Genomic DNA, 24,861 nt, shown 5'->3' with positions numbered 1-24,861 from the left:
AAGACAAAATTTCAAGTGATTACCACCAAATTCTTCATCTTTTGTGGATGAAAAACTGTCCAGAGAAGTTATAAATGGTTTGCCACAAGTAAAACTCGGGTCTCCTAAATTCTCGTTGGGAACGCTGTTCACTCTGACTCAGTGAGGATGGGTCTTTCTTACAAGTTAGTTGTTTATTCCTTTTTTGTTACCAAGTAGGCTCAAAATTACACATGATCATACGACCTAGCCAAAAAGCACATAAAATACTATATAATGTGAAAAAACAAATTGATTTTTAAGTTCTGGTATCTAATGTTTGAAAAATCTGCTTGTATAATTAATGTGAAAGCTGGATTATTTGGCATATTTTTCACACAGTGTATTTTATTTTTGTCTTGAGGCTGGTTTTTCTCAGCTCACACAACATTGACTTATTGGTTTTTCTTTATGGTATTAATCACTTTACTTTCTGGCTGTTGCTTTTTTAGTAATAAAATTTAAGTACATTTTTTGTTGTTGTTTTTACTTTCACTCTAAAGCTATTTAAAACAGGAGTGTGATTTATAAAAAATAAAAATAAAATAAATATTCAAGCAAGTTTGAGTTCTTATAACTAAGTTCTTAGTGCTTTAATTATTTTTCCTTTTACAAACTCACCTTCTTAATGGTCTAGTACTTACTTACATGTTTTTAACCAGATTTTTGATGAGAATTCCTGCTTGTATATGATCTTACTGCCAGAACCAACTCCTTTATTTTTAAAAACCTGGAAATGGGCACAGTCTGCAAATCTGCAGACACTTGTCTCTTGGACCATGGTCTTAGTGACTCATATTTCCAGTCATGTTGTATAATTCTTCATTTTCAACAAATTGCCAATACAATATATTTATTTTGCCTTTTTTTTTGATTGATGCTGAATAAGTGCTTTCTTGTGCAGGGTTCAAAGTGCTTCAGAAAACACTATTTTATCAATGAGTGGAGAATAGATGGCCGATGTCATCTGGCAAAGCACAGAGACATTAAGTGACTCTTGCCCACAATCAACCAATGAATCAACAGACCGGTTGGTAATACACTTGAGTTCTTCTAAATGGGTGCAGCAGAAAAGGCATTGGGATTTTTCCAGCATTAAAAAAAAAATCTTACAATCAGTCTGATAAAGGGTTATTTCTTATTGTTTCATAAACAAGCTTAAATGATGCAGGTTTGAATAATCTGCATTGCGTTTATTTGTCCCTTCTTGGCTACTGTAGTGGAGGGAAAGATAGGAATGAGACCTAGGATTGTTTCTGAGGACTAGATGGCATGTCAATATTAAATGTGGCAGACTGATAGAATTATTAGTAGAATGGAGACTTGATAAAGTTAAAGAAAGCATTCTAGATTTATATTGTTGGTAACCTTAGAAGTTCCTCAATACATGGACATATACAGTCAGCTTTGCAGAAGGCACAGTGAGTGCTTGGCTTGAAAATTAAATACTACAGATTTCCTCTGCTATCTGAAAGTAGAGTGGTCATAGGAAATCTTTCATCAGCTGAAATGGCATAAAGTTAAGAAGCAATTACCTTAGGATACATGTTGCTAAGGGATGTACAAAAAAATTGAGGAGCTTGATGGTGCCAATCTCACTGCTTGGGATGAGAACAGCCTCTATAATAGCCCCCAGCAGAACAAATGCTGAAAGATGTTTTTGTTTTTCACTTTTTTTTTCTTAAGAGTGAAAATCCCTCCTCAAATTTCTTTTGGTTACTAAAAACGGTTACTTAGATAAATCTTCTGAAAGTGAAGTGGCATAAAGTGAACTTTTGAAAAGCAAGGGATACCTGTATTTCTGATTTTCTAAAATGATAAAGAAAAAAGAAAACCTTCTCACAAAAATTTACCACGGTTTGATATCCTGTGCTCGATGATTTATGGAACATTCTTTTGGGAGTTGAGTTGGAAATATTCATCTAAGACATTGAGTAGATCATAGAAAAAAGGAGGACTCACACAGTTGAGGATATCTGGCCATTACTACTTTGCACCCAGTCTGTATTTCTTGTTTGTCCAACGTTGGCTTCTTTCCATGACTGTCATGTTTACTTAAAAGAATTCAAATTGTGACTGAGTCTGTCATTTATTTGTAGTAGTGGCGCTTAGTCCTTAGTCATGGCGTGACATACATTTTGGGGAACTATAGATCAGGGGAGGAAAAAGCCTTTCTTGATGATTTGTAACCAGGGAATACTGACACACAGATAGTGATGATGTCCTGTGGCCACATCATTACTTTTGGTTCTCCCTCTGCCACTTGAGAAAGGGGGTGGTAGGATGGCAGATGGAAGCTTCATGGAATTACTGTCAGTTTACCATGCGTGGTACATGGTGAACATACTCACCTTGAGAAGGGTTGTTTTGTCCTTATGCTCTCTGTAAAGCATTTCACACAGCCTTATCCTTTTCTAGGATCTTGCTGAAAGGTGAGAGTATTGTGATGTTGATTATATTTTCATCCCCATAACTCAGGATCAATATAGAACTAAGACTCTAATGCTGCTGTAAATATTTAGATATATGGGTATATGAAACCTTTATGAAATTCCCATGCCTATTTTTAAAACTCTTTTGTTAATCTAGGGACCATGAAAAAATTCCCTGTGAATGTACTCACTGTCTCATTTTAGAGGTTATATCATCTTTCTGTTTGTTTACTGGAACCTTTGAGCAGTAGTCTAACAGCTCATGAAGGTGATGCATTTGGGTTTCCCAGGATGCACCATAGCAAATGTGAACTATTACAGACAGATCCTCTATGGAGCAAAGTAAGTTTCATTTTGCAAGCTGGCACCAGTAGATTGGTTATAGTTGCCAAGAGCACTGTATTGAGAATGGTTCAGTGGCAAACAAAACGAAACAATGCAGTGATCCATAATCCATGTCTACCATGAATGCAGGAGGGGAGAATGCCTGCCAATGAACCATGTATTCGATAAGCATGTTCTACATAAAAGACCATTTTGCTGAGTGCTTCCTGATATGAATGCTACACAGGTTGAAAACTCATTGTAACTTATTTTCCTTTTTACTTTTAAAAATGCCTGCATTTATTTTTTTAAACAGGCTAATAAACCACACCATGGATAACTTATTGGACTTTGCCTGAAAGGAATCATTAGTGTCATTGGATATTTGACCAACCTGGCTACAGGTTTTTTCAGAATGAATGGAAGGTCATGCAGCATGAATCTCCACGGGACATCAGGAACCCCACAGGGGCCTGGGATGGTCAGTGGCCAACACATCCCTCCCATTCAAGCCCATTCGGGGACTCCTGGCCCCTCACCCTGTGGCAGCACAACAAGCTCTGCCATTGGAAGCCTTGCTGACAGCCTCCATCTCAAGATGCCCTCAGGAGGAGGGATGGCTCCTCAGAGCAACATGAATGAGAGCCCCATCCATCTGCCTGCCTTGAGCCCCAGGAGACAAGTGCTCACCAGTGGGAAGCCACGTTTCCAGGTCACCCAGGCTGGAGGCGTGTCAGGGCCACACACATTAAAGCCAAAGCAGCAGGAGTTTGGAAGCCCCTTTCCTCCAAATTCTGGGAAAGGTAGGATTGTCTTTCTGGGATCTTTTAAAAGTGGACACTGTTGTTTTTCTCTTCCTCGTCTCTGCTCTGCAAGCAAATCCTATGGAAAAATACATGATTCAGTGTCAGGGTCAAAGTCTCATAATGATATGTAGCTTCCTAGGAAAGGATGTAGATGTGTACATTTGTGTGAGGACGAGGGCACCACAGTGGTAAATGTACTGTTTCATGGACTGTGAAACAGGGTTGAAGATGAGATTGGAAACAGGGAAGTAGCATAAGTGTCACAGAGGAAAACAAGAGCATGTTTAGGAAGATCCTGCCCTCTGGATGCACAGAGCTCTATCTTGTCTTACCAGGATCTGGATTCTGCAGACCATGGAGGAGATGGATGACTGCAGCTGTTATTATTATGTTAGTTGGGTGCTAGAATAAAGGTGATGTTTGGAAGGAAAAGGATTTAAAGTGGAGAAATTTTAATATCCAATAAAATGAGGAACAAGTACATAAAATGATAAAAAAACTATTCTAAGGGCAAAACCTATAATCTTTATAACATAGCTAGTTACAATAGAGAAAGCAGCTAGAAGAGTATAATGAAAAGATGTATTTTTGTGCTTGTGGAAAACTAGAAAAACTTGCCAATTTGAGAGAAATGAGGGCAGAGAGGATGCTTCCAATTCAGTAGGCTTTGAATTACCTTAACTTTTTTTTTTTTTAACCATAGATTTCAAATTAAGAATAATTGTTGGAGAATACCAAATTATTTGAATGACTTGCTCTGTCTAGAAACTGGTGTTGAGTTAATGAGGTTGTATTGCTAATGATATGTGTATCTGGGCTAGAAAAAGGAGCATGTATCCTATGTAAAACATAGCTTTGTTATATAGAATAGCATGATTATATATTCCTCTAGGTATTTTTACCATTTTTTTTTTCTTTTTTTTTTTTACCATTCAGTTTTAAATGCCTATACTCAGTGTTTATGTGTGTGCATTCTCAGTCATGTCTTACTCTTCCCAACCCTATGGACTGTAGCCTGCCAGGCTCCTCTGTCCATGGGATTTTCCAAGAAAGAATACTGGAGTGGATTTCCATTTCCTCCTCCAAGTGTTTATACCACCAAGTAAAATTACTAGCAGCCCTGTAAGTGGCTATTCACCTAGTTAGCTCATAACTTTGCCAATTATGATGAAAAATGATTTATATCAGGCAGGTAACCCAAAAGTTGTTTGTTTTAGTGTCTGTGTATTTCTGAGTTGGAGAAGTTGATATAAATGGGTAGATTAAAAAAACCTAAACGTATGTGTAACTTTTTTTCTGTTCTGTTTTACTTATTTATTTTGGTCTAGGCTTGTTTTGAATTGTTTTATTTCTCAGAGCTAACATATCTAGTGTAAGTACAGGAAAATTTTCCCTGGGGGCTGCATCCAAAATAGCTCTGTCATTGTCAGATTGCTATGTTCATGACATGGCAAGCTAAGTTTCTTAATGTCAGGCTCATGTGTTTGTATTTTCAGGGGTTGAGGCCCAGTACAATCTTTCAGCTCATGCTTGACTAGTGAACTGTAGCTTGCTTTTATATGTATTTGTGTTTGAAATCCTGACTTGCAGGAAATCGTGGTGATAATATTAATAACTTGTACTTATTATATAATAACTTAGCAAGTGTTAGGCATTGTGTTAAGTGCTTTCCAATACATAGTCTCAGTTATTCCTCACAACAGTCCTGAGTTGTATGCTCTTGTTGAATAACTGACAAAGGAATTAAAGTCTAGAAAAAAAATAAGTAACTTAAGCCTTGTCAGGCAATAAAGAGTTTGGGAATATTACTTTGATAGTGACTAGAAGTGTTTATAATTATAATCATAGTTTATTAAAAAAATGCTTCAGGTACTTAAGGAATAACAAACTCTCAGGGTCAGTTCATCATGGAACTCATGTAAAAATTAGCACTGCTTCCTGATTCTCCTCTTTGATTTTCTGGCTCCTTGCTTAGCTTCCAAGCTTGCAGTGCCTTTTCTGGATCTGCATGTTTAGGGCATGCACGGACATGAGTAAGGAGTTGAGGACAACTGAATTATTATTCTGCCTCACCTTACAGGTTGGATTCCACTAGTGGTCTGTATGTTACCAGGAGTGGCTGATTGTGTCCCTTTCAAATCTTGCTTGACAGTTTCTAAACTAAGCCAATAACTGAGAATGGTGATGTGGGACTGTTTCGACTTCATCCAGTCATTTGTTCTACAAATAATTATTAAGCATATGTTATGGGTGAGCTGACTGTTTTGGGGGTTTGTTGCTGTTCAGTCGCTAAGTTGTGTCTGACTCTTTGAGACCCCGTGGACTGCAGCATGCCAGGCTCCTCTGTCCTCCACTGTCTTCCAGGGTTTGCTCAAATTCATGTCCGTTGAGTCGGTGATGCTGTGTAACCATCTCATCCTCTGCAGCCCCCTTCTCCTTTTGCCTTCAGTCTTTCCCAGCATCAGGGTCTTTTCTAATCAGTTGGCTTTTTGTACCTGGTGGTCAAAGTATTGTAGCTTCAGCTTCAGCATAAGTCCTTCCAATTAATATTTAGGGTTTATTTCCTTTAGAACTGACTGTGGCTTAGATCGTGAACTCATTATTGCAAAATCCAGACTTAAAGTGAAGAAAGTAGGGAAAACTGCTAGGCCATTCAGGTATCACCTAAATCAAATCGCTTATCATTATACAGTGGAAGTGATGAATAGGTTCAAGGGATTAGATCTGGTGGACAGAGTGTCTGAAGAACGATGGATGGAGGTTCATAACATTGTACAGGAGGCAGTGACCAAAACCATCCCAGAGAAAAAGAAATACAAGAAAGCAAAGTGGTTGTCTGAGGAGGCTTTACAAATAACTGAGGAAAGAAGAGAAGCGAAAGGCAAGGGAGAAAGGGGAAGATACACAGCTGAAAGCAGAATTCCAGAGAATAGCAAGGAGAGATAAGAAGGCCTTAAATGAGTTTTAGGGATGTGAGAGCCAATAAAACATAGTTCTGGCTCTTAGGGAGTTGAGAATTCAGAAAAATAAATGAACAGTTAAAATAAAGCATGGTTGAGACTCTGGTAGACATACACGCAGGGTGAGAGGGCAACATTTGAAGGGGTTCCCAGCCTGAGCTTGATAGGTGGATCTGGGAGAAGAGTAGGGTATCTAGACAGATACCTAAAGAATGAGGGGCTAACTTTACAATCACAGAAGAGCATGTCCTCTGTGTGTGTTTGTGTGTGTGTGTGTGTGTGTGTGTGTGTGTGCGTGCGCGCGTGCATGCACATGCCTGTGAAGGGGCAGGGACTATCTGGAATTTGCTCTGGGTAGAGAGGAAAGCATGCTCAAAACCTGGAGGGGAGAGACCATAGTCCATTTCATGGACTTCTGTCTGGTTTCACATTGAGGGGAGGTGTGGAGACCTGGGTAAGAGATGAGGCTGAAAAAGAATAAGCAGTAACCAGATGAAGAGTCGTGAGTAACATACTAAGGAGTTTGGATCTATCTTGAGGGCACTGGTAATCTGTGGAAGGATTTAACCTCGGGGTTGATGTGATAAGCTTGAGACTGACATCTCTCCCTGATTTTGCCACTGCTTTCCCATGCACTACTGACAATATCATGATCCAAAAGGATAAGTGCCAAAGAACTTGTGACTCTGTGGGTCTATTAGAGTTTCTCAGAGACACAGAACCAATAGGAGGTATATCTATATATCTTTCTATATATTGCCAATAGAATAAGTTACCTAGGGATTGTCATACAGACAGACATCTGACTTGAAGACTCAAAAATTTCCAGTGGGAACCTCAGGAGAAATATAAATTTGATTGTAATGTTTATGTTACTTAAGGATTGAGTTCTGTTCCTACGAAAACTCAAATAACCATGGATTTAACATTGTAGAGTGTGGTTCCCGAATGGTGTGCCAAGTGCTCTGGGGTGCCACAGAAGACTCGGAGAGAGCTATGAGATATTTTAAATTTTGAAGGAAACTTTGGATATGTGACATTCCTGCAGGCAAACTGCTAGTTGGAGGAGGTTCACAGTTTCAATATTAGATTACAGTATGTTCTTTTTGATGATATTGTAACTTTGAGAAACTACATAATTGGTAATTGTGACTAAGAAAAGCAAGTAGTTTGTATATCCATGTTCAGAGCAACATTTTTCACAATAGCCAAAGGTAGAAGTAACCCAGGTGTCCATCATTGTAAATGAATGGGTAAACAAAATGTGTCACATCTATCAGTTCAGTTTAATCTCTCAGTCATGTCCGACTCTTTGCGACGCTATGGACTGCAGCAGATATAGTCATATTTATACAATGGAAAATTTTTCAGTCTTCAAATGGAAGGAAATATGACATATGCTATAATATGGATAAACCTTGAAGACATTATGCTAAAGAAATATGCCTGACAGAGAAGGACAAATATTGTATGATTCTTCTTATATGAGGTTCCTACAATAATTAAATTCATAGAGACAGAAAGTAGTGGTTACTGTGGACTAGGGAAGGAGAGAATGAGGAGTTATTAATTAATGGGTACAGGGTTTCAGTTTGGGAAGTTGAAAAAGTTCTGGAGATGGGTGTTGGTAATGGTTGTACAACAGTGTGAATATAGTTAAAGTCACTAAACTGTACACTTAAAAATGGTTAAAATGGGACATTTTATGTTACATATATTTTACCACAATAACAAAAGCAAGTGCTAAATGAAAATCAGTGTGGAATAGGAGGTGAAGGTGGTGATGTCCAGTCTGATTCCAAGATTTGAGAAGTAGTAGAAAGCATGATTGAAATGCACATCCCATTAATAATTGTGGTTATTTAAAAATGAAATAAAAATGATTTAAAAAATTTGTTATTTTTTTTCAAACAGATAATAAGTTATTAGTACATAAATACTATGAAGTTATTGACACCTAACTACTTAATAAACAGAACTGTTAGATGTTCCTTTTGGCCTAGGGGCAGCATGAAAAATTTACTGAGACGCTAAGAATTCCATGCACTGGGAGCATTTGGGAACCTGTGTCATAGGAGTTCATTTTTCTCACAGAAAGAGCAGTTAAGGGTGGGTGATTACTGTTAATGGTTACAAGCTCAAGGAAGACAGGCCCATGATCATAACTGTTTTTGTCAGAAAAGGCAAAAAGTTCTACTCCCTTGGAATCTACCTCCTTTCATTGGCTTTTCCAGAAGCTGCATTCAACTACTTCCACTTGTAGGTAACTAATCTCTTAAATAAAACTTATTCTTCATTCCTGAATAGTTTTCTTTAAAAGTTGGATTATTTTTTTCATTACACTTTATATTACCTTCTATTGTATTTTACTTTTTGGCAATGCCATCTTTATCTCTAAAGTAAACTGAACTACTTGGAAGTAAGTTGCTGACCTTGTGACCCTTTACCCCCAAATTCCTAAGCAGGTATCTTTCATGCTATATACCTAAAATACATTAATGATAACCAAGAAATTTAACTTTGACTCAACAGTATTACTTATAAACAGTTATATCTTAAAATATAGTTCACATTCAAATTCATTATGTATTTTATTTTACTTAATCATGGTTTATAATATAAGGTATTATTCCCCCCCCCCCTTATAATCCAGTGTTATTTGTAGCCATTTAAAAAAAATCTAGGATCTAATAAAAGATCATTCACTGCATTTGGGTTATGTTTGGTTGTTATGTTTCTTTGGTGTCCTTTCATCTAGAATGACCTACTCTCCCTGACTTTTTTGTGTTTTTCATGACAAAAATGTGTTAATATTTTTTTAAAGTTCAGGTCAGCTGTCTTGTCTCACAACCTGATCAGTCCAGTCATTTTGTCATAATTGGGTTCGGGTTAAACATTTTTGGCAAGAACACTACATAGTGATTTGTGTACCACCCATTGTGTTATACCAGGAAGCACTAAATGTTCATTTGTCCTAGTATTTGTAATGCTGCTTTTGGTTGTCTGTCTAAGGTGGTGTCACTAGATCTCTACATTGTAAAGGACACTTTTCAAAATTAACAAATAATCGTGTGTGAATATCTTTAATAACCTTTACTAGGATTTATTGATGACCTTTGTCTGAATCAGGTATTATATTGCTGATTGCATAAAGGTTACTTTCTGATTGTATCATTCCTTCTATGTTTATTAGCTGGTCTTCTTCTGGAAAGGAGAGCTTCTCTCCCTTCTCTTTTAGTGTCATTGCAGATTCATTTATTCTTTTAAAAAATTCACTGTGCTATAACTCATTACCATCACTATTTTTTCTGATGGTCAAACTGTCCCGGATTTGACCGATGGAAGCCCCTTCAGGTCAGTTATTATGTCCTTTTGACATGTTCCCATTAAGTTCTTCCTTACTTTGAGACACAAAATATTCTAGCATCGCTTGTACTTCCCTGCCCCATACCTGGAATCAACTATTTCCCCCAAAAGTTAAGGTTCCCTTTAGTGGGAAATGATATTTGGAAAACTGGATTAAAGGGTATTCTTATTGGCTCTGGGATATCATTGTTTCTAGGTCCTTACTATGGACAGAGTGAGGAAATAACACCAGAACAAGGTAATGAGTTCCAGTTAAAATATAACATTACAGAGTTCTTCTTCACACTTCCTCATTGCAAAGCTGTCAGTGAGAACGCTGGTTCTCAGGAACATGGGTATATTTTTATTTTCTCTGTACTACAACTAAGAAACATTTACCTTTAGCTTTGTATTTCTAAGATGTGGAAATTTGTTTTAAAAATGATTGCTTGCTGTAATTAAAATGTAAATTTTAATGTGCTGAAATAATAATTTTTATATTGATCTTTGTCACTGAGTGTGGAGGACATTCTGCAGCTGGCAACTTTCTGACCCTCTTATAATTGGTGAGTATAGAATCCCAGTAACAGTGTGCCGATAGTGGTGTTTCTCCCTGCTTTCTTCTCAACAGTTACAGACTGTAATTAGACTGGGAGAAATGCGTTTTTCAAAGCATCTGGGAAATTGATTTTATGATCCTCACTATAAGTGTGTTTGACACAGCTATTTAAATACAGTTCGCAGTACCCCTAGGACTATATAATTGGAAAGATTTTCATTGTAAAGGTTTTTTATTTTACTTCGGGGCCTCTGACATTTCTTGTTGGGCTCTGCTGTCCTTGGAGACAAAGGGAGTTAGTTATTCATTAGTGCTTGTGGGTTATTCATTATTGTTGGTCAGAAAAAGCAAAATAATATCAACAAAGGACACCAAACTAATTGAAACTTAAAAATTCTTTTGTGTCACTTAAGGTTGGTGTCTCTTATAAAGACCTCGTCTAAGAAAATGTGTTGTGTGATCCTGGGAGGTCTAAAAACTAGTGTATTTTAAATACTACATCAAGTTTTATTTTTATGTCTGTGGTTTATTAATTCAATTGGTTATGATCTGGAGCTTAGGTTAGAGCTTAATTTCTTAGTGGGTCAACAAGCTTCATATTTTTCTCTCACTGTTGCATCAGAAATGTTAAAGTCTGCCACTGATTTAAAAAGTTACTTTCCTATATCATTGCTTCACTTATGTTGATCCCTGGTAAAATAACAGACAATAAAAGAATCTGCTAACATCACTGGGTGAAGCATGTTAAATGTAGTCATGTTAGAACTGGGGCAAGAATAGCAACTGGGGATCCCGCATTTTTGAAGTGTTATAGTTGATATATTAGCTTAAGAAAGTTGGGGCAAAATATGTGGTTACTTTTTCCCCCTCACTTCTGCTTTTTAATCACTTATATTTCCTTGCACTTCCAGTGTGGCTTCCTGCAGAATTAGAGCAATTAAAGTTAATATTCCATAAAAGATTCCAAAAATAACCAAACCAGTCAGAGACCAAAGGCTTTATTTCAGTTGAAGTAACCAGAATTTTCATTTTGTCTTGCCAAAAAGGCAGGTGATACACGGTGTTTAGTTTTGTTTACTCTTTGGGCTGCACAGGGTTCACTTTGTGTGATTTATTGATGCTGGATATAAGTCAAATTGATGATGGATTTCCAAGTATTACTGAATGGCAGACACGGTTTGTTCCAGTTATAAAAGTGGTTTGTCAGTCTCGTAACGTTCTACCTTTAAAAGAATATTCCATTTAACACCCCTACCCTCTACATATACCTCAAATGCTATGGGACATGAAGTTGAAATGTTACATCTGTTAGTTACCTACAGCATTTTCTAAAGCTGTTAAATAGCAACTACTTTTTTTTTTTCTTTTTTAATTTATCTGACTGCTCTGGGTTTTAGTGGAAGTGTGTGGGATCTTTGTTGCTACGTGAGAGATCTCTTGTTGTGGCATGTGAGATCTAGTTCCCTGACCAGGGACCAAACCTGAGCCCCTTGTGTTGGGGGCATGGAGTCTTAACCACTGGATTACCAAGGAAGTCCCTAAACAACAACAACTTTGGATTTGTACAGTACTTTGTATTTCATAACCTTTCATAGTGCCTATTTCATATGATTTGATTAAAGGCATCATCCCATAGGGTAAGGTAAGTATAACTGACCCCATTCTAGGGATGAAGAGACTGAGGCTCATTTTTCTAGAGATCTCATTTTTCATGTGCTGCATGGATTGACATTGAATAGGACTCTGCAGTCTGAGAGCCCCTGTTACAAGAGTGCTGAGAAATCTTGCCTATTTTATCCATTAGAATCTAAGATTACTGCTATTCCTGAAATAGTATACCTTTATAAACTCAAAACTGTTCAGTGGTCATTTCTATCCATAAGCTGAGGCTATGGGCCCTTGCTCCTGTTTTAGAAAATTGTACTTGACAATTTTCAACAACAGGTCCTTCTGAGCAGTGGGGGCCTTGTCTACCCAGGAGACATCAGGCAGCCTTTACATGATGGGTACCTGAGTGACATCAATATATGTACAAGCACGAAGTCTTTAAACCCAGACCAGAGGATATCATAAATACATGAATAGATTTGCTCCTTCTGACATGTCATGTTTTAAGGATACAATGGATGGTGACTTGTATTTAATACCTATTTTCATGGCTGCGTTATTTGAATAATGAAAGAAATAGAGGTTCTGTAATTGGACCTGACATCATAAACAAGTTAAAAAATGAGACTTGTGGAAGAGGATCTTGTTACTCAAGGATACTCCAAGGCCAACAGCATTAGCATCTTCTGGGAGGTGGTTAGAAATGCCCAGTCTCAAGACTCCCCCATATCTACTGAGTTGGATCTTGCATTTTAATGAGATCCCCAGATGATTCGTGTGCACAGGGTTGGCTGAAAGGTGACTGCACAAAGCCCTGTCTCAAAAGGGGTGCCCTGTGCTTGGGGTATAATGCTCTGTGGTGACTGACTTGACAGTCTTACTAATTTTATCTTTGAAATTCTATTTTGTAAGTGAAGTCTGGTGGGACACTGAAACTTGTGAGGGACGCGGGCTTGAAGTCTTAGTTCAAATGTATGTAGCTCCACACCTTGCCAGGATGACCACCGGCTCCCCCGCCCCACCGTGTCCACTCCTGCCCTGTGCCCTCGGCAGGGACCTTGAGCATTGGTACGGTGAGGTCAAGGTCAGATACGTATGCCCCATGTGCTCAATCATGAGTGATGCTTTGGGCACCTTTGAAGGCCTGTGTTCACTCTGTCAGTATCCCTGTGTGGAAGCAGCACAGTGTTAAATGGCAAATAAAAAATATCATGGTAAGTCAAAAGATGGGAGAAGAAAGGAAAATGCTGTTTTCCTGCTCTTTGAACAAGGAATCCAGCATTTTTGTTTTGGTCCTTGTAAGTTATGCTTATTGAAATTTGACAAGCTTTAGTAGAAGAGATTGAGAAGGAAATGGCAACCCACTCCAATATTCTTGCCTGGAAATCCCATGAACAGAGGAGCCTGGAGGACTGCAGTGGGTCGCAAAAGATTCAGGCAGGACTAAGCGACTGAGTGTGAGTATAAATATAAGAGACAGAGCATGGGCACAATTCAGAAGACCCACATCTCTCTCATTCATGCTTTGCTGGTGTGTGACATTGGGCAAGACACTAGACCTCCTTGCCTCAGTTTCCTCATCTGTAAAATGGGGGTGATGTCTTATGCTCCTTTCCAAATGGGCTGGGTCTAGGTTAAGGGCAGACCTGGCAACATGTCTTTGAGTAGGAGTGTGTCCAGAACACCTCTCATCTTTGGCTTTGGTTTCATGCAGATGATAAGCAAACCTGGCATCATGGCCCGAGAGTGGGATGGAGGTGAAGGGCAGGGGAGAATGGGAGAAGAAGGTCAAAAACCTCATTATCAAGTCCTTGGGAGTGGATGGAAAGCATAAGTCAAGAACTGAGGAAGGCAGGGACTGGGGGTTATGGGTAGGGAGAAGTGAGCATCAGACAACTAGTGAGCTGCACGCATGGGTTTCCCAAGGGGTTACCCACTTGTGTGGAAATCTCAGGCACTCATGAAATTGTGGAATAGAAAAGATGTTTGCTCTTGAGACTTAAACATGATGCTAAATATGAGAATACATTTTACGCTGTCAACTTCCAGAGACATATAAAGTAGTGTTCTTCTCTTATTGTAAGGGCAGTATGGATCTCCATGGGGCTTCCCTGGTAGCTCAGCTGGTAAAGAATCTGCCTGCAATGCAGGAGACTCCAGTTTGATTCCTGGGTCATGAAGATCCCCTGGAGAAGGGATAGGCTACCTACTTCAGTATTATTGGGCTTCACTGGTGGCTCAGACAGTAAAGAATCCACCTGCAGTGCAGGAGACCTGGGTTTGATCCCCGGGTTAGGAAGATCCCCTGGAGGTGGGCATGGCAGCCCACTCCAGTATTCTTGCCTGGAAAATCCCCATGGACAGAGGATCCTGGTGGGTTACAGTCCATGGGGGTCACAAAGAGTTGGACCTGACTAAGCACAGCATAGCACATGAGTCTCCATAATCCACAGCACTTGTTGCTGAATGGGATGGCCTCACCCTGATACTAGTTCATTCATGGATTTATCCTTTGAAGTAATGGGCATTAGCTTAGTCATAAATTCCAAGTCTAGGCAGTTTGAAAAGCTACTTGTTGTGTGGCTGAGAACCCTAAATTCTGTCTTCACAGTTTGCCTCATAGCTAGAGAGAAAAAAATTAAAACACAATAACCAAACCTTGAGATGAAATAACAGCTTTTAAACTTGTCTTCCATCTAAAGATTTTACTCTAGATAGAGTGATCATATAATTTATTATCCAAACCAGAACACTTTCAAAAGTGAAATGGAGCCCTATTAATAATTATGCCCGACTACCCTGGATGAACTGGAATGAAGGCAGTGTCACTATACATTTAGGGGGAAGTCTCATTGTGTTTAGACTCAGCATCTTACTCAACTGCTTTAATGTAAAGTAGTTCAACCTACTTGACAGGATTAACCCTATTTTAAGTTATTTTTTCAAAGTTCTTTCTTGGAGCTATTGAGTGATTATTAGTATATTATTATGTAGAATATATTAGTTTCTAGTTGTTACAGGATTGAAAATAAGTGAGCCATCAATTATTTAGCATTTTGTATAACTATGCTTAGCTTTACGTATTTTACTTTAATCCTTTGCAGCTCTATGGAGTATCCCCATTGAAAACACAAGGAAAGAGAGGCTTAGAAAGATTAAGAAACTTAACCAAGAACATATGGGTATTTTAGCCCCTGCCTCACTGACTTCACAGCCCTAAGTACTTGTATAGGATGTTGTTCTGCTTTTTTGGCACAGAGTTTGCCCTAACAGACTAGGTTCTTGGCAATTGAGTACAGTTTCCTGAAAGACATATCTATCATAATTTCTACTATGAGCAGTGTAATATCTGGTATATATTTATTTTGAAAAGAACAGTGAGATGAAACAGAAAACCACTATCAAGTAAATTTTGCAAGTGCTTATGTTAATTTGTGTTAAAAGTGCTCCATCTTACTTGATTAAGATAGTAGTTTTGGTGGCAATCAGGTAGGCAATGTGATATAAAAAAGAAAGATACAATAATGGCTGATTTTCCTGAACCCTTACTCTGGGGTCACTGCTGCACTGGGCAGAGCTGCTGGGCCATACAACCAGAGAACAATCCAGGAGGCCTAACATGATGGCCCTGGAGGTCAGTTTCTTTTTAATCCTTGTAACAACCCTACGGGTCATTAAGATTTAAGAAAACTAAGGTTTGAAGAGGTAATTTAGCAGCCATCACATGGCTAGCATGTGGCAAACCTGGGAATCAAATTCAGGTACTGTTTGAACCCAGTGCCTTGGGTCTTAACCATCATACTATGTTCTATTGGGATGAGTTAGGTTATGGGGGCCATGCTGGAGACCAGGGATTTCTGGCAAGTGCAGTTATTCACCAAGTATCTTATTGAAGCCTCTTATTGGTTTCAGGTAGCTGAAATGCACTGTGTTAGCTCATGTAAAAAGGGTTTATTGTAAAGAACCAACGGTGTTTCATGGCACCCCAGAAGAAGATGAAATGGAAACCCACTCCAGTGTTCTTGCCTGGAGAATCCATGGACAGAGGGGCCTGGCGGGTACAGTCCATGGGGTCACAGGGAGTTGGACACGACTGAGTGATTTTCACTTCACTTCAGAAGAAGATGAACTATCAGATCTTCTGAAGACTATAAGAACAAGCTACTTCACCATACTCCTTCTCCCTAGGCAATGTGATATTTAATCTCTGTCTTCTTTTTGAACATTACTTCATTCTTCTGAAGATTGCTTTTCTGTATTATTATTATTATTTTTTTTGGTGTCTGTATTAGTCAGGTTCTCCAGAAAAATAGAACCAAAAATAGAACTACAGGCTTCCTTGGTAGCTCAGCTGGTAAAAGAACCTGCTTACAATGCAGGAGACCATGGTTTAATACCTGGGTTGAGAAGATCCCCTAGAGAAGGGATAGGCTACCCACTCCAGTATTCATGGTGGCTCAGCTGGTAAAGAATCTGTTTGCAGTACGGGGGCCCTGGGTTTGATCCCTAGGTTGGGATGATCCCCTGGAGGAGGGGATGGCAACCCACTCCAGTATTCTTGCCTGGAAAATCCCCAAGGACAAAGGAGCCTGGCAGGCTATAGTCCATGGGGACACAAACAGTCAGACACGACTGAGCAACTAAGCACATGTGCGTGCGCGCGCACACACACACACACACACACAATTTATTATAAGGAATTTTGCTCTTAGGTAGGCAGAGATGTACCAAAATCTGCAGTTGGCAAGCTGAGTACCCAGGAGGGCTGATGGTTTAGTTCTAGTCCAAGTATGAAGGCCCAAGAACCAGGAAAGCCTATGGTATAAAGTGTCAGTTCAAAAACAGGTAGCCTTGAGATTCAGTTAGAGTGAATGTTCCCATTTGAGTCCAAAGATGGGAAGATACCAAGGTTCCAGCTAAAAGCTGTCAGGCAAGAAAAGTTCTTCCTTGGTTGCTTGCAGGAGGATTCATTTTTTGTTCTATGTATACCTTCAACTGATTAGAACAGGCCCACCCACATTGGGGAGGGCAGTCTCCTTAACTCAGTCTGCTATTTCAAATTTTAATCTCATCTAGAAATACTTCACAGACATACCCAGAATAATGTTTGACCAAATATCTGTTCACCTCATGGCCCAATTAGGTTGACCCATAAAATTAACCATCATGATATCTATGGTCTCAACATGACTTTCTTCCCTAGCCCTAAATATGTACTCAGAACTTCTGTGCTGTGAGTCTACTGGGTAGTGTTTCTCTATCCCATTTTTAGGTTCCTTGGAAAGAAGGAGAGTCTGGTTGGTCCAGCTTGTGTCAGGTCTGGTTGGGTTAGGGAACAACTCATGGAATAAACATGGGTCCTATCTACTCAGAAAAGGAACATGTAGATTGAGTGATACCTAGGATTTAGTCTCCTAAATAAAGGTGGTTTGGGGATAAGCTTCAAATAAGAGTGATGTTTCCAAAGGTATCACAGAAATGGTGTTCTTTGGCTGCCATGATTCCAAAGTAAGGGAAAAGATTTTGGAAGTATGGCCACCAGCAAAAGTTAATTCTAAGAAAAGTTATTTTTTTAAATTATTTTTCTACTTAAAAGATAAACTACTAAACTGTGATTATCATTGTGATACTTTGTATTACTTTTCAGTAGAGGCCACTAAAGTTTATAAGGTAACTCATTTTTTTAATGTTACCTAGATTTTCAATCCTGGATGTGGGAATTAAGAAAGAGCATGTAATAGCTGATCTGTTAAGCATTTATATTTATGTTCCATTGAGAGTTTATTGAAGGTGAAGATTGCCAGGGTTCAGATACTCAGACCTGTGAGTTCTATTTGAAATCACCTTGAACAATGCAGCAATTTGAAGTGGTTTGGCTGTCAGTTTAGAAAATTTTAAGCATAGCTATTTCTTGTTGCCTTGGATTATATGTTGAGAGAGTATTTATTCATGATTTGAATACTCTTGGCATATATGCAAGTTTTATGCCAGTTTGATTAGGAATCTGTCAGGCACAAAACTCATGCAATTAATCAATGAATTAAATTTTATAAAAGTTGGAGTACATGGATTGGGTGTTGAAAGTGTATTTTCTTACATATTTGGCCCAGGTAATTTCCCCATGTACATAGAAGCAATTTCTGTACAATTATCTATACATTATTGTGACAGGCAGAATCTAAGTTGGGCCTTGATCATTCCCATCTCCTGGAATTCATGCCCTTGGGTAACAGCCACTCCTTGGGTATAGACTGGATGTAGGGACTTGCTTCTAACCATGATAAAGATGATAAAATGTCATATCTATCATTAAGTTACAAAAGGTTTCACTGTTGTCCTGCTTGCAGACTCTCTTAATTGTCTTCTTGGTTTGTATCTTTGAGGAAGAACGCTGTGATTTTGGATAGGCCCATGTTGCAAGTAACAGAGAGGGGACTCTGGCCAAAAAACAGTGAAGAACTGAGTCCTTATTCTGTCAACTGTCTGGAAACTGAATTCTGCCAACAACTATGTAAGATTTGAGATTTGAAGTGGGTCCTTCCACAGCTGAACTTTCAGATGAGACTCTAGTTCTCACTGACACTTTGATTACAAGCTCGTGAGAGACCCTGAAACAAAGGACCCACTCCAGCCATATTCAGATTCCTGAAGCCCAGAAACTGAGATAATAATATATGTATGTTATTTTAAGTTTTTAAGTTGCTGGTAATTTGTTATGTGTGTGTGTGCTCAGTCTCTCAGTGATGTCCGACTCTGTGACCCCATGGACTGTAGCCCACCAGGCTCCTCTGTCCATGGAGTTTTCCAGGCAAGAATACTGAAACAAGTTGCAATTTCCTGCTCCAGCAGCTCTTTCTGACCCAGGGATTGAACCAGTGTCTCTTAAATCTCCTACATTGGCAGGTAGATTCTTTACCACTGTGCCAGCTGGAAAGCTGTAGATAACTAATCATATTATTGTCTGGACTTTTCTCTCTTTCAGGAAGCACTAGAAATTATGTAACATCTAGGAGCAGGTGGGTAGGAATTAACCTTTGGGGTTTTCTTTTAGGTTTTTATTTCATTTTAAAATTTTTTTTAATTGAAGTATAGTTGAATTACTGTGTTGTATTAATTACTTCTGTACAGCCAAGTGACTCAGCTATACATATTTGTACATTATTTTTCATATTATTTTCTATTATGGTTATCACAGGATACTGAATATGGTTCACTGTGCTATACAGTAGGACATTTTTGTTTATCCATTCTGTATATACCAGTTTGCATCTGCTAATCCTGAACTCCCAATCCACCTCTCTCCCACCCTCCTCCCACTTGGCAACCACAAGTCTATTATATATATCCCTGATTCTGTTTCTGTTCCATAGATAGGTTCATTTGTGTCATATTTTAGATTCCACATGTAATACATATGGTATTTGTCTTTCTCTTTCTGACTTACTTCACTTGGTATGATAATCTCTAGTTGCATCCATGTTGCTGCAAATGGCATTATTTTATTCTTTTTTATGGCTGAGTGGTGGAATTAACATCTGTTGAAGGCCCATGGTATGGAAGAGATGGTGACAGGCTCTAAGATTCAGCAGAGCCAAACCGTGAGGGCTTTTTCTATTACCTCCATTTTACAAACGTGGAAATAGACATTCAGAGAAGTGAAATTATTTGCTCAAGTTTACATGAATTATAAGAGACAGAATCAGGGTTTGAATGTAGGTGTCTCTTACTCCAGTTTCTCTTTTCCTTCCATGCATCTGGCCAACTCCTCCAAGCTATGGCAAACACTGGTATGACATTTTTGCCTAGGAAAAAAGGATTAAACAAGACATTTCATCTTTAAGATTCACCAAGTAACCAAGTACTCTCTGTGGCTTGTTGAAAGGACCAATCCCCCACATCCTGGTCTTTCTTCTCAGTGTCATATTCCCACCAGATATTATATTGCTTCTCTCTTCCTGCCCTCCATCTCCATCTAAACCTGCATTTCATAGCCATACTTTTTATTAATTTCTTTATTATTCTCAAACAAAATGCATGAACACTATTATCTACCTATGCATATAATTTTAAAAATTTGATACAATTTTATGACTAAAGTACAAGGAAAATGAAAATAATTTATAATAAAATAAAGTGCATTTAAATATGAAAATATTCTAGCACACCTACACTAAAAGACATAATGAAGTAGATAAACTTGGACCTAAAAGTGAAATTAGTTAGGATTCTGATGATTTAGAATTGTGTTTGTTGTATTGGTGACTCAGATATCTAGTTGTTTGCTTTCAGTGATAGGATTTCATGAAATGGTGGACAATACTTCATAGTATTTCTATCAAAATGATAATTCACTTGATTTTCACTATCATTTTATTTTAGATAATTAAGTATAAATAAGAATTATGAAAATAAAATTGACTTAGGTTCTAAACTCAGATGATTATTAACAGGTTTTTACCTACATGAATGTTTGGTGAGACACTTGAAAATCATGTGGGATGATTTTTTATTGTGTGGCATCCCTTCAGAACTGAATGCCAATAATGGTAACAACCCAGAATGCCCCCACAACTTCCAGATGGCTCCTACCAGGCAGTGTCCCCCAAACCCACTAATATAAATCTAAGTTTGCTTTTAGCAAAAGAGATGATCAACTGATTAAAAGTATCATAATTGTCAGAGGTGTTTATTTTTTAATTGGGTCAATACCTTAAGACAAAGAAAGGCATCATTTATGGTAGAACTTGTTTGTGGGGGTTAGAGAAGTGCAGTGTGAAGAATGAAGAGGATCTCCTTATTGCAGCCTTTAAACTACTTAGCATATGTATACTCTCTATATTTTTGATTCTAGCCTTTCCTCTTATATCCTTTTTCTGTAAGCTCCATATACACTTTATATGACAAAATAGATGTCTTTCTAAAGAAAATTGTTTTTACATTTTCTGATTATATTTTTAAGAGCTTCTTTATGTTTCTAGTGCTGTCAAAAAAATCAACTGATGTTTTCTGCTACCAACATGATACTGTGCTAGCTACTAGGGAGTCAAACGTGAATAAGATGCAGCCTGAAATCTCAGTATATTTGTGATTTTAATTCAATCTAGCACAGCATTTACAGGGCAAGGCACAATGCTAGGCATTCTGTGATACATGCACACTTATATGTACATACATTTATGTTTACGCTTTTAGGGAGCTGACACATACATATAATTATGAAGAGAATCCATATGAACACAATCAAATGTGAAGAAAGGAGAAACTTTAAAAAGGAAAGAGGATCTTCTCAACCCAGGGATTGAACCCAGGTCTCCCACATTGTAGGCAGCTGAGCCATCAGGGAAGCCCCTAAAAAGCAAGAGATTTTATAAATGATAGTTTATTAACAAGGGTAAATGAATTTTATAGGATTTGTGTACTTATCTGTAACTCGTAACATGTAAGTATATAAAGCCTTTGAAATGATATATATTATGTGAACTGATATATATGTATATAATATAACTGTATATACTGTAAGTAGCTCCAGCAGGAATGAAGAAATGGAGCCAAAGCAGAAACAGCGCCCAGTTGTGAATGTGTCTGGTAGTGAAAGTAAAGCCCATGTTGTGAAGAACAATATTGCATAGGAACCTGGAATGTTAGGTCCATGAATCAAGGTAAGTTGGAAGTAATCAAACAGAGATGGCACGAATGAACATTGACATTTTAGGAATCGGTGAACTAAAATGGACTGGAATGGGTGAATTTAATTCAGATGATTATTATATCTACTACTGTAGGTAAGAATTCCTTAGAAGAAATGGAGTACCCCTCATAGTCAACAAAAGAGTCCAAAATACAGTACTTGGGTGCAATCTCAAAAATGACAGAATAATCTCAGTTCATTTCCAAGGCAACAATTCAACATCACAGCAATCCAAGTCTATGCCCCAACCATGCCAAGAAGCTGAAGTTGAATGGTTCTAGGAAGGCCTACAAGACCTTCTAGAACTAACACCACAAAAAAAAAAAAAAAGAGAGAGAGATGTCCTTTTCATCATAGGGGACTGGAATGCAAAAGTAGGAAGTCAAGAGATACCTGGAGTAACAGGCAACTTTGTCATTGGAGTACAAAATGAAGCAGGGCAAAGGCTAACAGAGTTTTCACAAGAGAACACACTGATCATAGCAAACACCCTCTTCCAACAACACAGGAGACGACTCTACACATGGACATCACTAGATGGTCAATAATGAAATCAGGTTGATTATATTCTTTGCAGCCAAAGATGGAGAAGCTCTATACAGTCAGCAAAAACAAGACTGGAAGCTGACTGTGGCTCAGATCATGAACTCCTTATTGCCAAATTCAGACTGAAATTGAAGAAAGTAGGGAAAACCACTAGACCGTTCAGGTATGACCTCAATCAACTCCCTTAACGATTATACAGTGGAAGTGACAAATAGATTCAAGGGATTAGATGAAAACCTGTATGTGAGTCTCACAAAACTTACAAAACCTGTATGTGAGTCAAGGAGCTACAGTTAGAACTGGACATGGAACAATGGTCTGGTTCCAAACTGGGAAAGGAATGTATCAAGGCTATATATTGTCACCCTTCTTATTTAACTTATATGCAGAGTACATCATGTGAAATGCCAGGCTGGATGAAGCACAATCTGGAATCAAGATTGCAGGAAGAAATATCAATAACCTCAAATATGCAGATGACACCACCCTTAGGGCAGAAAGCAAAGAGGAACTAAAGAGCCTCTTGATGAAGGTGAAAGAGGAGAGTGAAAAAGTTGGCTTAAAACTTAACATTCAAAAAATGAAGATCATGGCATCTGGTCTCATCACTTCATGGCCAAATACATGGAGAAACAATGGAAACAGTGACAGACTTTATTTTTTTGGGTTCCAAAATCACTGCAGATTGTGACTGCAGCCATGAAATTAAAAGAGGCTTGCTCTTAGGAAGAAAAGTTATGACCAACCTAGACAGCATATTAAAAAGCAGAGCCATTACTTTGTCTACAAAAGCCCGTATAGTCAAAGCTATGGTTTTTCTAATAATCATGTGTGGATTTGAGAGTTGGGCCATAAAGAAGGCTGTGCACTGAAGAATTGATTGCTTTTGGTGTTGGAGAAGACTCTTAAGAGTCTCTTGGGCTGCAAGGAGATCAAACCAGTTAATCCTAAAGGAAATCCACCCTGAGTATTCATTGGAGGGACTGATGCTGAAGCTGAAGCTCCAATACTTTGGCTACTTGATGTGAAGAGCTGACTCATTGGAAAAGACCCTGATGCTGGGAAAGATTGACGGCAGGATAAGGGGATGACAGAGGACGAGATGGGTGAGTGGTATCACCAACTCGATGGACATGAGTTTGAGCAAGGTCCAGGAGATGTTGAAGGACAGGGAAGCCTGGTATGCTGCAGTCCACAGGATCGCAAAGAATCATACACGGTTGAGTGACTGAACTGTATAATATACAGTTATATACAGCTATATATTTTTAAATATATTATAATACTAAATATAAAATCTTTTATTAAAAAAATAAAATAAAATCTTTTATTAAATTAATAGGTTAAAGTTCCCAGGGACAGCTTTTTCCTCCATTGTTTTATACATTAGAAGTATATCTTCATACATAGATACTTTAGGTCACATGGAATATCTTTAGTTTACATTGACAAGAGAAAAAGATAAGCTATCTCAAGTGGATAAGTTGAAATAAGACATTAAGAGGAGCTTCCTTTGAGAGACACAAGGGTGTTTTATTAATGACATGTTTCAGGGAAGAATTGGTGTTGCATTCTCTGTTGTTTTTAATGATAAGGGGTGATTTTGTGTAGTGAAGGAAGCTGGGATAAATGGCCATCCAATGATGTATCAGCTATGGTCCAGTTGGGAGAACAACTACTTCCATTATTTTAACAGAAAATCTAATATCAGAAATTAATGAGCATATACTGAAGGGCTGAAAAGGGGAAACGAACAGAACTCTGAGGTAACACATAGGAAACAGGTACCAGCTTAGGGCTAAATGACTGGAAGGAAGGAATTCTAAGTTACCCGAACCTAGAAGCTGAGAGGAGGAGCCTGCAGACCTGGAACCTGTATCTCTGAGAAGGTGCAGTGAAATAAATGCATCATTATCATAATGGATGATATCCATCCCATATACAATCAAGAACCACAAGACTGAGAAGAAAGATGTGTGTGTGTGTGTGCGTGCGCGCGTGCATATGTGAACCAGATAACCAGATCTTTTGAGCTCAAGGTCTTTGCCTTGTCATCTTTCACCAGATGTAAACTTTGTGAGGACAGAAGATTGTTACTTCACTAAGAATTTGAGAGCCCACTGCATGCCTGTGTGAACAAGACAAAATCTCACCTAATGTTCTAGTGGGAATAGCAATCAACAAGTAAATACCTAAGATATATTTTCATAGAGTGCTAAGTGCAATAGAGAGAAACAAAGCAGATTAATGGGGTTCAGAGGGATGGGAATAACATTTTAGAAAGGGTGTCCAGAGAGGGATTCTCTGATTTAAGTGAAGAGTAAGGCATCTGAAGATCTAAGAAAGAGTATCCTGGAAGAGAGAAAAGCAAGTGCATAGGACTTGATATGATTCCAGTGTAGCTAGATCATTTATGTCCTTAGAGACTATAAAGTAGGGAGTTCAGAGATTTTAAGTGTGATGGAGACTCCCTTGAAGGACTTTAAGTAGAGAACTGATATGATCTAACTTATAAAAAGGAGATTCTAGTTACTATGTTGAGAATAGAGTGGATGGGAGGGCAAGAGTACAAACA

The 24,861-nt window shown here is 38.3% G+C and overlaps 1 protein-coding gene across 8 annotated transcripts in view; it reads left to right on the top strand.

Moving 5' to 3' along the window:
• Window positions 1–24,861, top strand: part of GLIS3 (GLIS family zinc finger 3) — a 563,983-nt gene that overhangs the window by 74,076 nt on the left and 465,046 nt on the right. For 2 of the 8 annotated variants that reach the window (XM_043486788.1, XM_043486787.1), the window contains exons 2-3: window positions 923–1,048; window positions 3,091–3,577. The exons of 3 other annotated variants lie outside the window; for them this stretch is intronic. In XM_043486788.1, the coding sequence (XP_043342723.1) occupies window positions 3,190–3,577 (388 nt within the window). In that variant the 5' untranslated portion in view covers window positions 923–1,048; window positions 3,091–3,189. Of the gene's footprint in view, window positions 1–922; window positions 1,049–3,090; window positions 3,578–24,861 lie in introns of those variants that run through there. 3 more of the 8 variants (XM_043486789.1, XM_043486786.1, XM_043486792.1) reach the window with 2 other exon arrangements.

This window comes from Cervus canadensis, chromosome 14 (genome assembly GCF_019320065.1).
Source record: "Cervus canadensis isolate Bull #8, Minnesota chromosome 14, ASM1932006v1, whole genome shotgun sequence".
Lineage (NCBI taxonomy): Eukaryota > Metazoa > Chordata > Mammalia > Artiodactyla > Cervidae > Cervus > Cervus canadensis.
This window is presented reverse-complemented; position numbering and strand designations above follow the sequence as displayed.